Source organism: Protopterus annectens, chromosome 8.part0 (genome assembly GCF_019279795.1).
Source record: "Protopterus annectens isolate FY-2018-M chromosome 8.part0, PAN1.0, whole genome shotgun sequence".
In the NCBI taxonomy this organism is placed as follows: Eukaryota; Metazoa; Chordata; order Ceratodontiformes; family Protopteridae; genus Protopterus; species Protopterus annectens.
Genome location: NC_056741.1, coordinates 357,151,284 through 357,167,161, shown reverse-complemented (window position 1 = coordinate 357,167,161; position 15,878 = coordinate 357,151,284). Strand labels below are relative to the sequence as shown.

Here is a 15,878-nt window from a genome sequence, read left to right as displayed (position 1 = left end):
CTGCTCATATAACAGTACCTGCCATTAGGCATTGCTGAGAAATGAACATGTTCATAAGCTCATGGTTCTGAATGGATAGTATACAAACTTCCTCTGGGTGAATATACAAGCCTGCATGTCTCTTCAAGTTAACAATCTCATTGATTCAAATAGCTATGATGTCAAGTGGCAAGTATCAGGTGAAAACGCTATCTCCGTGCACAGAATACACAGAACCTACAACTTGATGCAACTTTTCTCTGAGGCAGCTTGTCCTAATAAATAGACTGGCATTCATTTCCTTCAGGACTACTCAGTAACTGTAGAAACTGACAGTCTGAATTTGTTTCGTACTGCTAAAAGCTCAAGTGGTCATTGCGCTGGACAATGGGAATTTGGTCTTGGTAGAAGAATAAACTCAATGATCTACAAATCATTGTCATGCAATTCTCCTACATCAATAAATATCCTGCTCTAACAGAGGTGGATTAGATGGATTTGACCTCCATTTTCAACTGCTTAACTATGACCTTTGACCACCATGGTCTCTGATGAGCCTATCTTTATATATTGATGTCCAGCTACCCTAGGACCAGTTTATTCATTGTATTGCTCACATTCTCAGTCAAGTACCTGAAATAAACCTAGAACAGAGACCATTCTACATCCTTGTGTCCAGGAAAGCTGTCTTAACATACTGCCAGTATCTAAATAATGTAACCTTTAGGTTACTTTAACATAGAGAAAAGGTAATTCAGTTCCTCATTTGTTTGCTATGGTATAACTTCAATGGCAATATATTTAGACACTGGGGGTGTGAAGGCAGAATGTCCACATCACAGAGTGCAGGGGATGCAGTCCATCTGAAAAAAAGTTTTATATAACACTAATATAGTACATATACTATGGCAGTATACAGAGTGGTCGTTTGATGTTCTATAGTAAAAAAGAAAATGTACGCATGTCACCAAAGGCAGAACACATGAAAGTACAAAATTCAGAGAAAGAACGGTTCTGCCAACAATCCTGTTAAAAACTTGAAACTTGAAAACTTTTAATAAAAATAAAATAATGATAAAATAAAACACACTGGCTCATAAACCATATAAGTGCTTTCGGTGTAATTGGTGGATATGAAAAGATACTACACCGAAAGCACTTATCCGGTTTATGAGCCAGTGTGTTTTATTTTATCATTGTTTTATTTTTATTAAAAGTTTTCAAGTTTCAAGTTTTTAGCAGGATTGGTGGCAGAACTGTTCTTTCTCTGAATGTTGTTTTATAGTAGGCTGACCACATTATCTCTTGGAACAAGTGGGGAAAAGTCAATTTATCCTGACTATCTGTTCTTTGCCCAAAATTTCCTTAATATCAACAGAATAATTCAAAGAGAAATCAGCAAATGGTACATTGTAGAGTATACAGAGACTCTTTAACTCTTTTTCTCAAATGAAAATACCCTGAATTCAAATCCTTTAACAAACAGCCTCTTCAGCTGAGTGCTTTTGAGTTGAATTAAACTGCATTAAACTCAATTACTTCAGGCAGAGAGAAACAAAGAACCTTCATCAGCAGACATATCCCAGTAGTGAAATCACTAGACCTGCAGTTATTGTCAGTAGCTTACTTGTGCCTCATCTGAAATCACCTGGGCATGTCCATTATTTGTAATTCATGGGTGAGATCCATAAGTTAGACTTTATGTCCAGCACATCCCACCACCAATCTTAAATTAATTAACAGTCTTGTTGCTGACTCTTAACAGAGCACCTTTCCACTTTTATTATATTACCTGCGAAACGTTAAGGTCTAAGGCTGACAAAATGCAAGCAAGTGGAAATCTGGGTGTAGATTTCACTTGCACTTGCTCAGTAAAAATGTGTACTCACTTTTTACACCACAAAACTTTTTACTTACATTTAGAATTTGAACAAGCCAATAGTACTAAGACCACAACTGCCTTATTATTTGACAGAGTGCAGTGGTATATTTTTGCTTAAATTATATATTTATTTGAAGGCAGTGAATTTCAGTCCATTCTCTTGAGTATCTAAACAAACCAGGCAAAAGGTTTTCATCCATTTCCATGCTTACGTGGCATCATCTAATGAAATGTGGCACACTTTTGTCCAAGACGAATACAGTTTTGGAGCTTGTGGTAGGATGATAACTTCTCTTAACCATTCTCTAATTTCACTTTTTAAAAGACAGACAGAAGTCACCTTACCTTTACCATATTCATGACCCAGTGAAGGTATATGAAGTAACAGTTGAATGCCAGCTTGTATTAAACTGTATCTTAGCTTAGGCCACGCATACACAAGGCCTACATTACATCATTGATAGCTGCTTAAACTACGTAAATAACCAAGACCAAACCAGGCTGAACATAAGTGAAATGAGATTGAGATGCAGTTTGACCATGCATTTCAAACCCAGGTAATAACAGAACACATCGAATACAAGAAACTACATGACTGAAGAGAAGTACGAGGTATTTCAAAACTATTTTTAAACAAATTTGCAAACTCATTTAGAGCACAACTAAAACTTGACCTATCAAATCAAAGGATCTGCTCCTGTGAATCTTCAGGATAAATGTTACTGTTATCTTTAGTTTACAATATTCTCTCTACCCCATACCTCTAATACAAACTTTATTTAGCCATATTTATAATTGTCTCTGAATCTGCTTTACATCCCACCTCTTAAGTACATTATCAACATCTTCTGCCCTACCTTATTCTTTTCCTAAACTCAATTTCTTTTAACTGATCACAACAAAGTTCGCTCCCCAAGTGATGTTGACATCCTACAGAAAGGCCTCAATGAGACCAGCGACTGGTGTCAGAACCATGGCCTTAAGCTCAATGCCAAAAAATGTGTCATCATCCCACTTGGGAAAAACCCGGTTCCCTTGAATTACCACATTGATGGTAGTCCACTAAACACAGAAGTCATTATAAGAGATTTGGGAACACAGGTTGACAACAACCTCTCTTTTGACCACCACATTGCCACTGTGGTCAGAAAGTCCTTCTGTGTGGCACATCTCATTACAAAGGGTTTTGCATCCAGGAAGAAAGAGGTCATTGTCTCCCTCTACTCTTCCCTCATTAGGCCAGTCATTGAGTACAATGCCCCATTTGGCATATACCTCAGTAAACACCTGCAACAACTGGAGACGCCACAAAAGTACATCACAAAGGGGATGCTAGGCCTTAAACACTTGTCCTATATGGACAGACTCAAAAAACTCCAACTATTCTCTGTCTCATATCGCCTACTTAGAAGCGATCTCTGCTTGACTTACAAAGCCATGTCTGACACAGCTATGTCAGAAATGCTACATCTAAAGAAATCTCAATTCCTCCATAATACATGCTCCAGAGACCTCAACCTCATTACCACAATCAACAGAACATGCTGGAGGGACAGGTTCATAACCCAGAGACTGCCCATGCTATGGAATAGACTTCCCATACATGTCAAGCAAAGCATCTCACTGGCCCTCTTCAAGAGAAATCTTGATGAGTGTATGGGAAATAGAAAATTCTCCCTGGGATCACTCCAGTGGCTCTACTCGACAGATGCACTAGGAACTGAGGTCAGGTGGCACGATGCCAGGGTAATTCTATGGGCTTGGCTTGTAAAGGATCCAGGGCCATTAGCCCAGTACACACCTATGAACCTATGGACCTATGATTGATTAATCTGTTTGGCCAATCTGTTAATATACCTTTTCAGATCCTCAGTGTTCAACATGCACTAATCCATCAGCATTTTTTAACTTAGCTGCCTCTGCTTTCACATAATGGTAATCTAATTAGCAAATGTATGTGTAAGTGTTAATGTGTATTATTCAGTGTCTGCTCAGGTATATTAATGAATGATTTTTTTTAATGTTTGTAATATACTGGCAATTATCTTCCCTAGCCTCTGCAGAAAAGTTTTTTTGACTAAACCAAGTTAGGCAAACCCAGAAAACAAAAGCATAACAAAATAAAATAAATAAAATAAAATACAAATACATTTAAACTTCAGGTTAAATACACTGAAGGCCTCACCAACCTAGAAATTAATTTAAAAAATGAGGAAATAATAAATTTTTCATTCCCCTCTCTCTTTTGCCTTCACAAATCACCACCATATTTGTTTCACAATGTTTTAAGCTTAAGCAAAAAGGTTCCTTGTGTTATGGTTATTGCTATCAACCTTCTCAAGTTCTCATTAATGAGGGATGCAATGATTGTAAAGCTGAAATGCAAGACACAGGGCCATTGCTGATGCAATTAGACACAGTGAGGCACTCATCACCAACTGTCGTTGCAGTGCGACTATAATGATGAGCTTCAAATTAGTCCTTATATATCAATAATGCCCAGAGATTACAAAGCACATGATTAGGTTCACGGCTTGTACAGGACTGGATGCTTGTAAATCTTCATGATGGTTTCCTCAAGGAAATGAAAAACTGCTCTTTGGGAAACCAGCCTCACTGTCCAGAGACTCCTTGTTGGTCTAGTGGCAGTAACAACCACTTGGAATACAGGAGATCCTGAGTTCGATCCCCAGACAAGGGTCAGAGTTTCCCTTTCCTGTTGAGTTGTTGAAACAAAAGTAGAGTTGTGGTTTGTACTGTCCTGACAATTATAGTGTTTTAGAATATTCTGACCTTTTTTAACTGAATCTCTCTTTGCGCTCCTTCATTGTAAAATGGTTTGAGGAACGCTGCTTAATTATTGCATTTTTTCCTAATAGGGTAAATAGTCACAGAAAAGATCAAAATTGAACAAAGACCTACTATTTCGTGAGGAAGCAGGTCAAGACATTCTTACGACGTATGAATAATACAACTTGCCGATTCAGGTAGACAAAGAAAGCCCCCAGGAAACCACAGCAGATCCTAAAGAAGAGAAAAAAAAAGTATCATATGAGTTAACATACATTTAGGCCAAAACTAGCATCACACAGACAGAGGCATAAATAGGAATAACACAATCAATTGTTAAAACAGGATCCCTGGGAATCTCAACTTCGTTTCTGATAAATTTTCATACAATGTTAACATTTTTGCTGGAGTAAAAGTTTACTATCACATGTAACAGACTTAAGAAACATCAAACAGTAAATGGTAGAGATGAAACTCAAACGAAATACACTTATTTACTGAATGTGACTGCAATAGATTAAGCAATGGTTTATCAAACAAATTATCAGTCTTGGATACGCCAACTTCTCAAGGATGGTTTGCACCGAAATGTACAAAAAATTGTTTATTTTGAACCAAGATTAAAACGTATTACACAACCAATACTGTTTTAGTACATTTTGCTAGGTTAAAGCACATATCTGAATCTTCTGTAAAATACCAGCTGCAAACAAGTAGCAGATAGTGATTTATAGGGCTATGGACTGTCCAGTTGTTTTCTCATACCATTTGAATACTTTCAAATGTTTTTAGTAATTTTAGGATAAACAGATTTTATATATATATATATATATATATATGTATATATGTATATATATATATATATATATATATATATATATATACATATACACACATATATATATATATATATATATATATATATACATATATATATATATACATATATATATATATATATATATATATATATATATATAAACCACTGCATGAATCTAAAATGAGTCTGTCTGCTTAATTCCTTCCCACTTACAGTATTTGGCACAAAGAAACCTTTAACACACTTGCCAATGCTTATTCAATCACTTGTTATAATGCAGTGATGCTGCAATGACAAATACCACCACAAGATGGCATTAGCAGAAGATACCTATGAGTGGCCCCCATGCTAAATGTGAGTCTGTTCATAAATAGGGGCTGCACTGAAATGACCAAGCTAAACCTTGATGATGCTGCAGGCATTGTCTTACAGTGGTTTGTCTTCTCATACCTGTGTTTCTAAGCTGTTGTCAATGTAGGGCTGCTCAGTGTGCAACTAATAACTGATTGTAAAGTAAGTATGTTTTGAATGGATGATTAGCTTTCTATTAATTATATCAGGCAAATGAAGGAAAAAAGTGACAGCATAGCTATGATCTGACAGAAATGATACTGTCCTGATACTTGCTTAGTTTTATATTTATCTTTTGTAGTTTTTGCAATTGGAATGCCCACATCGGATAATCCTATTTACAGATGAGCTTAAGAAGAAAAGCTCTAGAATACATAAACTTCAATGCAGTATAGATTACAATACTAATTATATATGCAGGACAGCTGAAGTCAGCAACTATTTCAACTGTTTACATATGAGAATGTTATATTTGCAGACACTAAAAGGTACATTGTATTACAAATATGTAATTGGTTTGTTTACATATGATGACCATTTAGACAGACTCTTAGTGAAAAGGTCCCTTAAATACATCTGTAACCATCTTACTAAAATGGACCTTAAAGAAGTGAGCTCATTTGTATTACACAGTGTAGTGGTTTGTTTTGTTTGGATGCAAATAAGCTGATTCTTTATTTATATGCTAAAATAGTCATGATGTCTTGGCACAATAACCTAGAAAATAGCTGAATAATGCATGCACACTTATAGACTAAAAATAGTAAAGCAATACCTGCAAAAGTAGTAATCACACATTTATTTATTGTATGGCACAGTGGTGCAGTGGTAGCATTGTCACCTCACAGCAAGAGGTTCTCCGGTTCAATTCTTAGCTGGGGTGCCTTCTGTGCGCAGTCTGCATGTCTTCCCTGCATTCGTTTGGGTATTCTGGTTTCCTCCCATGTTACAAAGACATGCATCTGGGGCATTTCTCCCTGGGCCTCTGCTGACAATTAGCTTCATTGCAAGTTGGACTTTCCCAGTAAACAAATGATAAATAAATAAGAAACACATGTAAAGCTACAAAACAATTATACACAAGACTTATGTTATCTTGTAACCCATCTTCTTCAGAGATATCATCAAGGCAAATCTACTCCAACCATCTGATGAAATTAAAACACCCTCCTCATCCCAATGACCCCATATCATATACAACCATATTTATAAATAAGTTCTATGCCCACCTTCAGAATTGCACTGAGGCGTCAGTCCCAAGAAGGCAGATAAACAGTTCCAAATGTGGGAAAAAAAACATTTGCTGAAATCCCAGTGCTAACAAACAATAAAGAATTAATAAACTCATTGCCTGTAAAAGCACACATCATGACAGAGAAGCTATCAAAAGGATCAATCAAGATTCTTTTTTTCCCAAAATCTCTTTATTTGAATTTTCAGATATTAACAGCGATACATCCAATCAAACACACAAACCAAACAGTACATACAAAAAGGAAACATTCAGAAAACTAATAACACAAGAAATATATATATATATATACTATATATAACAGAAGTCACTACATCATCAAATGGAGTATAAAAGGTTTTTAACATCAGTTAAGAAAGTGAGGGATAGTATAAGGGACATATTTTATGAAGAAGATAAATATAGAAATTCAAACACTTTTTATACTTTCAATCAAGATCTTTAAAAAAATCAAATCCTCCAGAAACAAGTACACACAGAAAATTGTTGCCCACACTAAGGATAACCACAAAGCCTTCACTAATCTATCTCCTTACCTAACTGTTAATCTAACCCTAACCTACAAACACTCACACTTAACTGTTACAATGCATACCTCTCAGCTGTCCAGATTTCCACCGAATTTCCAGATTTTTGCCTAATATTTTTTATATGTTTTTCATAAAATGAGTGGTTTTCTGACATATCATTGAGGAATGAAGTCAATAAATAATGAAAGACATTTGAGTTTCAAAAAAAGGCATAGTAAACCAATTATTCTGTCAATGTTCATAGGATCATAGGAGATTACTAGGCTATTGGCACTGAGGCCCTTATAAGCCTAGCCAAAAGTTTAGCCCATGTTTAGACAAGTAAGCACCCAATGCCCCTGTCCAGCAGGGCACAGGTGGAATCCCAGGGATATATTTTCTGCTTCCCTTTCAGTTATCCAGGTTACACTTAAAAAGGGGTAAAGAGGTACTCTGTTTGACATGGAGAGGGAGTTTATTCCATAGATGGAGTAGTCTCTGGGACACAAATCCATCCCACCAACAAGTCCTGTTGATGTTATAGACAAGGTTGAGGCCGCGCATGTGAGTTACTTGACTGGAGCTTGACTTGCGGATATGCAGCAGTCCCATCAAGGTTGTTATGTTATTTGTTTGTGTCTTTTGGCTTTTCCTGGTTAGGGGTCACCACAGCAGAACTCCGGTCCGCTAATGATTGGTAGTTGATTTTTACGTGCCGAGTTACCAGCCCTGATGCACAACCTTCAATGAAGGTACGCCCATTCACGAATGTCTCCACGCAAAAGACGCTCTAGCTGAGAATCAAACCGGACAGCGTCTTACTGTGAGGCATCCTCCCATTATGTCTGCCTTTGTCCAGATTTCTTGTGCCAAGAGGTTGCAATGTATGCAGTAATGTGATCTTGCACATTTTAACAGCTACCACATTTTCAGTCATACATTCTGCATGCCCTTAACTACCTATCCTATATATAACTTGACTTCAACCATCCAAAGAAATCCAGATCTCTGAGAAACCTCTTTTTGTCTTCCTTGCAGCTGACCATCTGCTGCTCCCAGGTTCTCTCTCCTTTCACTGTGTCTACCAGACCAGTCTTACCCTCTTTTGGCCTAAGCCTGACCAACATGCAGGGCCAGGGAGGAGACTGTGAAGCCTGGTGCTGCATCATAATGCTGCGGGGGGGGGGGGGAGGCTTTTCCTAGAAACTTAATTTTTGCCTTGTGTGCTTTCATCCTAGACCAGGGATTGGTATGCAATGGACTTTGAAGAATGTCAACCACACTCCACCTCACTTCAGCAAGAGCCCTGATCCCCTATAGTGGACATATCATGTGAGCCCTCAGATTCTGCCAGGTGCATCCTCAAGTGCCTCCTTCCTCCCTTGCAGTTGCCTCAGATGAATGAGCTGCTAGTTTAACTATGGTGTCTTAGGCAATAGTCAGGGCTTTCCCCCTGTATGTCATGGCACTACCTTATTTTACTTTTTTTTCTTTATTTGTTCATTTCTATACACAACAGTTATCTTCATCTTTATCTTGCTTAGATTCATTTATATGATGAAAATGTAATGGATGTGTATTTCACCACCTCTACCTGCAGATTAATTCCGGTATATTTCCTCTGTCCCCCTCTCTTCCTTAATCTTTGCCTTTCTCTGCTAGCTCTGCTGAAGTGTTGATATAAGTGAGATAAGTCGACTTCTCTTGCTATAGACAAGTAACAAAGAAACCTAACTTTTTTTTTCTTTTTTACTTTTTCTTTCCTGGTCTTTGCTTTTAGCCTGAAATTAAAATGTTTGCTTGAAGTGCTTTACTTTTTCACTCTTCAGCCTTCACTTGTCGACTGAGTCCCAGGAGTTTATCACATGACACCTCATCTCACAGTGCTGTCTGACAGTGGTCTCCCAAGCTATATTGATTTCCTGTGTCATGTCTAAACTGATGTAGCACTCATTCTCATGTGTTCAGAGTATAGCCAGAGCTGTTACATTCTCAAATAAGACATCCATGTTTAGTTATGATGCCCTTCATCTGGGACATATAAGGAGGTATGAGATTAGCTTGTAGAGAGTATACTGAAAGTTAAAAAGTTTCTGTGTGAAAATGTATTCTGCACTTCAGAGCAGTGAAATATGATTTTAGAAATAACAAAACTATTTTAACCAAAAAGCATGCCTGAGAAATACAACAAGAGATTCACAAGAGCCACCAAGATCCATCTTGTATAAAGTGACTGATTAAGGTGTTTGTTTCTATGAGTTAAAAGTAATATTATGGTGCATTCAAGCATATTCACATAAAATGTAAATAGAATTAATTATGTTCTGATATGTATGTGCCCAAGAGGTAAATGGAAACCTTTAGTGGTCAATAAATAGTTGTTTTACTATGTAAAGAAAGTTAAACTCACCCAATCACGGCAAAAGCTGGCAGCTCTTGAAGATCAAATGGAAACTCCATTCGAAAGTTAGTTCGGAAAAGGGCTGTGATAGTGACTATAAATAGAAAAAGCTGTCATTCTAAAAGTACATATCAAAAAGTACATTATATGTTGATAAAGAGTAATTGCTTATTTTCATCAATTTTACTAATTCACATTACATTTATGAAAAAGAGGAGCTACTTCATTTAATGTCTTTATATAAGTTCATGTGCAACAGTAATATATCCAAGAGTTGGAGGAAAGATGGAATGCAATAATTTAATGCATTTTCCATAAGCAGAGTAAACATTATAAAGAAGTAATGGGGCATTATTTCAAAAATGCCTTGAGAACAGTGCATTCTATTGGTCACTAAAAAGGTAGAAGGCTCAGAAAATAAGCTGACGAGAGTAGTTTATGTGTCAGACAGTATCTGCATGCATCACATTCCAAACTTCAGGAAAAATAATGTACTTGTAATTATAAATAACACTGAAGCGTAAAGCTTTTTAGCTTCAGTTTACAATTAATGCAGTGTGTGTGGTTGTGTGTGTGTGTGTGTGTGTGTGTGTGTGTGTGTGTGTGTGTGTGTGTGTGTGTGTGTGTGTGTGTCTAAAAGACAACTAAGAAAGTTAAGAAATAAAGAAATATAGTCACATTTCTCCTAATATATTTAATTATTATATTTAATGATTATATTTAGGATCATAGGAAGTTACTGGGCTAATGGCCCTAGGGCCCTTACAAGCCTAACCAAGTTCTACCCTTGATTCTACAATCAGCACCTATTCCCTCTGTCCAAGAGAGACACAGGTGGAACCCTTAAGGTGAATTTACAGTTGCCGAACCAATTGTCCAGATTGCATTTGAACAGGTGCTCTGTTTGCCATGAAGTGGGAGTCTTCCAAAGGTGCGGTAACCTCTGGCAGACAAATCTGCCCCTCCAGCAGGTTCCATTAGTGTCATATGCCAGGTTACATTTTTTGAGCAAGTAATCCGTGTGCCATTTCACTTGTGGATATGCAGCATTTACAATAATGCAAGGTCAGAGATTGCCTTATACATAAGACAGAGATCACCTCTGAGTAGTATGTATGAAACAGAATAAAGTGACAGTGATTTCAGCCAATCCACATAGGACAGATGCTGAAGACCATGAATTTTCCTTGTGAGCAACCTTTGTGTTTCTCCAATTGCTCCAGGTGCTTGGAAAGGTACATACAAAAAGTGGCATTGTACTCAATTACTAGCCTGATGAAGGAAGAGTACAGGGAGGTTTTAACTTATTTTTTTGTGGAGGCAATGCCCTTACTTATGAGATGAGTAATATAGAATGCCATTCTTACCACTGTGGAGACATGGTGATCATAGATAAGTTTGCTGTCAACATGTGTGCCCAGGTCTCTCACCATTGAGTACATACTTAGGTTGTTGCTGTTGATGTGGTAGTTAGCAGGAACATTGCTCTTACCAAAAAGGATGAAAATACACTTTCGCATCAATGCCTCTTGTAGGATGTTGACATAATTTGGAGATTCTATGACCACTCCCAGTTTGCAGCTGTCAGCAAACTTTGTCAGCCAGAGACCTCTGGTTTTTGCTTGTACTTCAGAGAAATAGCTTCCAAACAGTAGAGGTCCCAGGACTGAACCCTGTGGAACACCACTGATTATGGATCTGCTGTTGGAGGTGGATTCCCCTATTTTGACTGTATGGGTTCTATTAGTGAGCCAGTTAGTGACCACCTAATGATATAAGTGTTGATACCTAGCTGGATGAGTTTCTCAATGATTCCTGAGTGGGGGATAGTGTCAAAAGCCTTGGCTAACTCTAGGTAGGCTGTATGCACAGATTTCCCCTCATCCAGAACCATGGTGACTGTCTCGAAGAAGTCCACCAGGTTTAACAGGCATGATCTCCCTTTGATGAATCCAAACTGAGTAGGATCAAGTCTTTGGAGATTACCTATATCTTTGTTGATAAGGTCCATGATGATTTGCTTCATGGCCTTGCAGATCAGGCTAGTCTGGCTAATAGGTCTATAGTTCCCAGGGTCACTGGAAGCACCACCTTTGTGCAAGGGGATAACAGTGGCCATTTTCCATTCAGCTGGGATGAAGCTGGTGTCTAGATTATGATTGAAAAGAGCACCCAATGGTGTTGCTAATTCTTGTTGGAGTCCATGTAGGATGCAGCCTGTGATGATATTAGGTCCCATAGATGCTGTGTCTTTGGCCTTAGATAGGGCATTTATGACCTGCCCTTTAGAGCTACAAGAAACGGCACAGCTGTTTGGGATGTAATGGGCTACGTGCATTGGGGACAGGGGAGTGAAGTTTTCACAGAACCTGTCAGCTAACAGGTTAACTATGTCCACAGGCTCAGTATATGTGGTATTATTAACTTCCAGTTCTGCAAAAATCTGGGCCTTTCCTTTTAGGTTATGGACGTAACTAAAGAATGCCTTATGGTTACCCTTAGTTGAGGAAGCTAATTCAAATTCATAGTTCACTTCAGAGAACTTCACAAGAAGTCTTATTTACATTTTTAAGCTGAGGCAGGATTGTTTCCAGTTTAGGGCCCACTCCTTCTTATAGGTTCATAGGTAGGTACTAGGCTATCGACCCTAGGACCTATACAAGCCTAGCCATAATGATTCCCTAGCTATTGCTTCCCACAAATATTTACTTTCCTGGACCTCTGCCTAACAGGGTGACTGATGTGATCCCCGGAGTGAATTTCCTATCTCCTATCCAATCGTCAAGGTTCCTCTTGAAGAGGGCCATTGAGGCACTCTGTCTGACATGTATGGGCAACCTATTCAAGAGCATGGGGAGTCTCTGGGTCAGGAACCTATCCCTCCAGCATGTTCTAGTCATCATGATGACAAGGTTAAAATCCCTAGAGCATGTGGCTCAGAGGGAATGGGATTTCTTTAAGTGTAGCATGCCCAACAACTCTGGGTTTGACATGGCCTTGTATGTTAGGCAGAGATCGCTTCTGAGTAGGTGATATGCAACAGAGTATAGCTGGAGTTTCTTTAGATGGTCAGCATAAGGCATCTGCTTTAGGCTTGTGATTCTTTTGTGAGGTGTTTCTGCGGCCTTTCTAGTTGTTGCAGATGTCTTGTGAGGTACATACCAAATGGAGCATTGTATTCTATAATGGGTCTAATGAGGAATGAGTACAGAGGGACAATGACTTCCTTTTTTCTGGATGAAAAGCACTTACTGATGTGGTGTGCCACGTAGAAGGATTTTCTAACTGTTGTGGCTATGTGGTTATCAAAGGTGAGACCACTGTCCACTTGTGTCCCTAGGTCTCTTATCACGCTTTTGGTGTTTAGTGTACTGCCACCTATGTGGTAGTTCACAGGTATGTGGTTTTTCCCAAAGGGGGCAACTATACATTTTTTGGCATTTAGCTTGAGCCCATGGCTCTGGCACCAGGCATCTGTTTCATTAAGGCCCTTTTGTAGTATACCCACATCATTTGAGGATTCAGTAATGGCTCCCAGCTCACAGTCATCTGCCAACTTTGTAAGCCAGAGTCCTTTAGTGTTGGCCTGTACTTCAGAAAAGTAGATGCCAAACAAGAGTGGTCCCAGAACAGAACCCTGCGGTACACCACTTGTCACTTGTCTGGAGCTGAATTTGGAGTTGGCTACTTTTACAGTGTGTGTTCTGTCAGTAAGCCAGTTTACAAGCCATCAAGTGACATAGGGATTAATGCCCAGCTTAGTAAGTTTATTCATGATTCCAGAGTGAGGGATAGTGTCGAAAGCCTTGGCGAGGTCCAAGTAGGCTGTGTGAATGACCTTACCCTTGTCCACGGCTCTGGAGACTGATTCGAAGAAGTCGATCAGGTTCAGGAGGCAAGATTGGCCCTTCATGAACCCAAACTGGGTGGGGTCCAGTGTTTGAAGGTTGCCAATGTCTTTGTTTATAAGTTCCGTGATAATACGTTCCATGGCCTTGCAGATCAGGCTTGTCAGACTGATAGGATGGTAGTTCCCAGGATCCAAAGTAGATCCCCCCTTGTGGAGTGGGATGACTGTAGCTGTGCACCACTCTGTGGGCATGAAGCCTGAGGTGAGGCTATGATTAAACATGACACATAGGTGAGGTGCCAGTTCATTTTGTAGTTCATGCAGTACATAGCCCAGGATGTCGTCTGGTCCCATGGATGCTGTATTCTTTGCATTGGAGAGTGCGGTTTTTACCTGAGTGGCCGTGATTACCGGAATTTGGCATTCTTTCTGTATTGAGATGGGCCCTTTAGGTGGTGAGAGGGGGTGAAGTTGGCACTGAATCTATCTGCTAGGATATTGGCAATATCCTTGGGATCAGTATATCTAGTGCCATTCTGCTGTAGCTCAGAGCAGATCTGAGTATTGCCATTTAGATTCTTGACATAGCTATAGAATGCCTTGTGGTTGTGTTTGGCATCTTTGGCAATTTTGTTTTCATAACTAGCTTTGGAAGATTCTATGAGGGATCTCAGCTTTCTACTGAGGCTGGTGAGGGAGTTTTTTGAATCCTGGATCCTTCCTCTTTTCTGCAACAGTTTCTTCCTTCTGTTGTACAGCTTATTTATGGCAGGGGACTACAGTGTATTGGTTCTATTTGGGATGGCTCGGTCCATGCACGAGTGAATGTGCTTGTACAGCACCTTAGACAGCAATTTCTTCCTCTTATTGTAAAGCCTTTTAATGGCAGTTGTCCACTACAGGTTTGCTCTTCTGTGAAGAGCTTGTTTTGGTCTTAATGGGTATGGCCGAGTCAATGCAGTTATACAGGTGTTTGTATAAAGCATTGGTATAGAACTCAGCATAGCTACCAGTTCCATCTGAAGGGGGAGGTGCAGTGAAGATATTTATACCACCCTGTAAGAGTTTGTAATCTGCTTTGGAGAACTTTTTTAGTCTCGTTGCTGCTAGGGGGAGGTCAGATGTGATAGTTACTTTGAATGAGACTGATTTGTGGTCAGATCTCACCAGGAAAGACCTCACGATGGGGGTGCTACAGTGGTCCCCCATATTGGTAAGCACCAGATCCAGGATATAATAGAAAATAACATGATGGAATGATAATATTTGCAAGATGTTGCTTCATTTTCACCCACTGCCTATATTTAAATTAGTGGAATGCTAAGAATACAGTTTCTGTTCCTAGCATTTGCTGACTCTATACTTCCTCAACTCATTAGATAAAAAACTGCAAATCTGAAAGACAGTACCAGGCTATGCTTGCTTTTTCATTTTAGCCTAACAATATGTATTACATCGATTTGTAAAATATAGTTAACATGCTTCAAGCCATTCCTACTCACCGGCATCTTTGTTCCAAACTGCAAGAACTCGAAAAATGAAAGCACTGAATGTTGCTGCAAAAAATCCCCGCCAGTAATTCCGGACAGCAAAGTATGTGGAGGTCACCTCAATGCTGAAGAGAACCCCTTGAGAATGACAAAAATAAGCAAAATCAAGTTAAAGACCTCTGGAATGTTGAACGGTTTATGAATACTATACAATATTTGAATTTTGCTTTGTACAGCAAGCTGGAATGTGTAAAAGTAACAGGATTAGCAAATATCTATCCTTATATCTTTCAAAGGACGAAAAGTGACCTCTCAGTTAATAGCCTAGTGGAATTTGGATAAGCGTATCGACATTCTGTAGAGATGGAAAACAATTATGAGTAAAGGATGTGGAAAATAGAATGCATAATCCTCTAGGCATGCCTGTAATAATGAAAAATGTCAATGAAGACACATACATGAAGAAATGGATAACACAAATGACATAACCATAACTCTAGTTATTTCAATAAGAAAGAACAGACTGAATAGGAACTTGATTACTTTCCGTCAAT

At 38.8% G+C, this 15,878-nt stretch overlaps 1 protein-coding gene across 1 annotated transcript in view; it reads right to left on the bottom strand.

The window, feature by feature from the left end:
- The window catches only part of CLCN1 (chloride voltage-gated channel 1), a 2,440,475-nt gene that overhangs the window by 908,126 nt on the left and 1,516,471 nt on the right, over nt 1-15,878 (bottom strand). The window contains exons 8-10 of the mRNA XM_044079868.1: nt 15,337-15,462; nt 9,994-10,078; nt 4,784-4,885 (exon numbers count right to left, since the gene is read on the bottom strand). Of these exons, the coding sequence (XP_043935803.1) occupies nt 4,784-4,885; nt 9,994-10,078; nt 15,337-15,462 (313 nt within the window). The remainder of the gene's footprint in view (nt 1-4,783; nt 4,886-9,993; nt 10,079-15,336; nt 15,463-15,878) is intronic.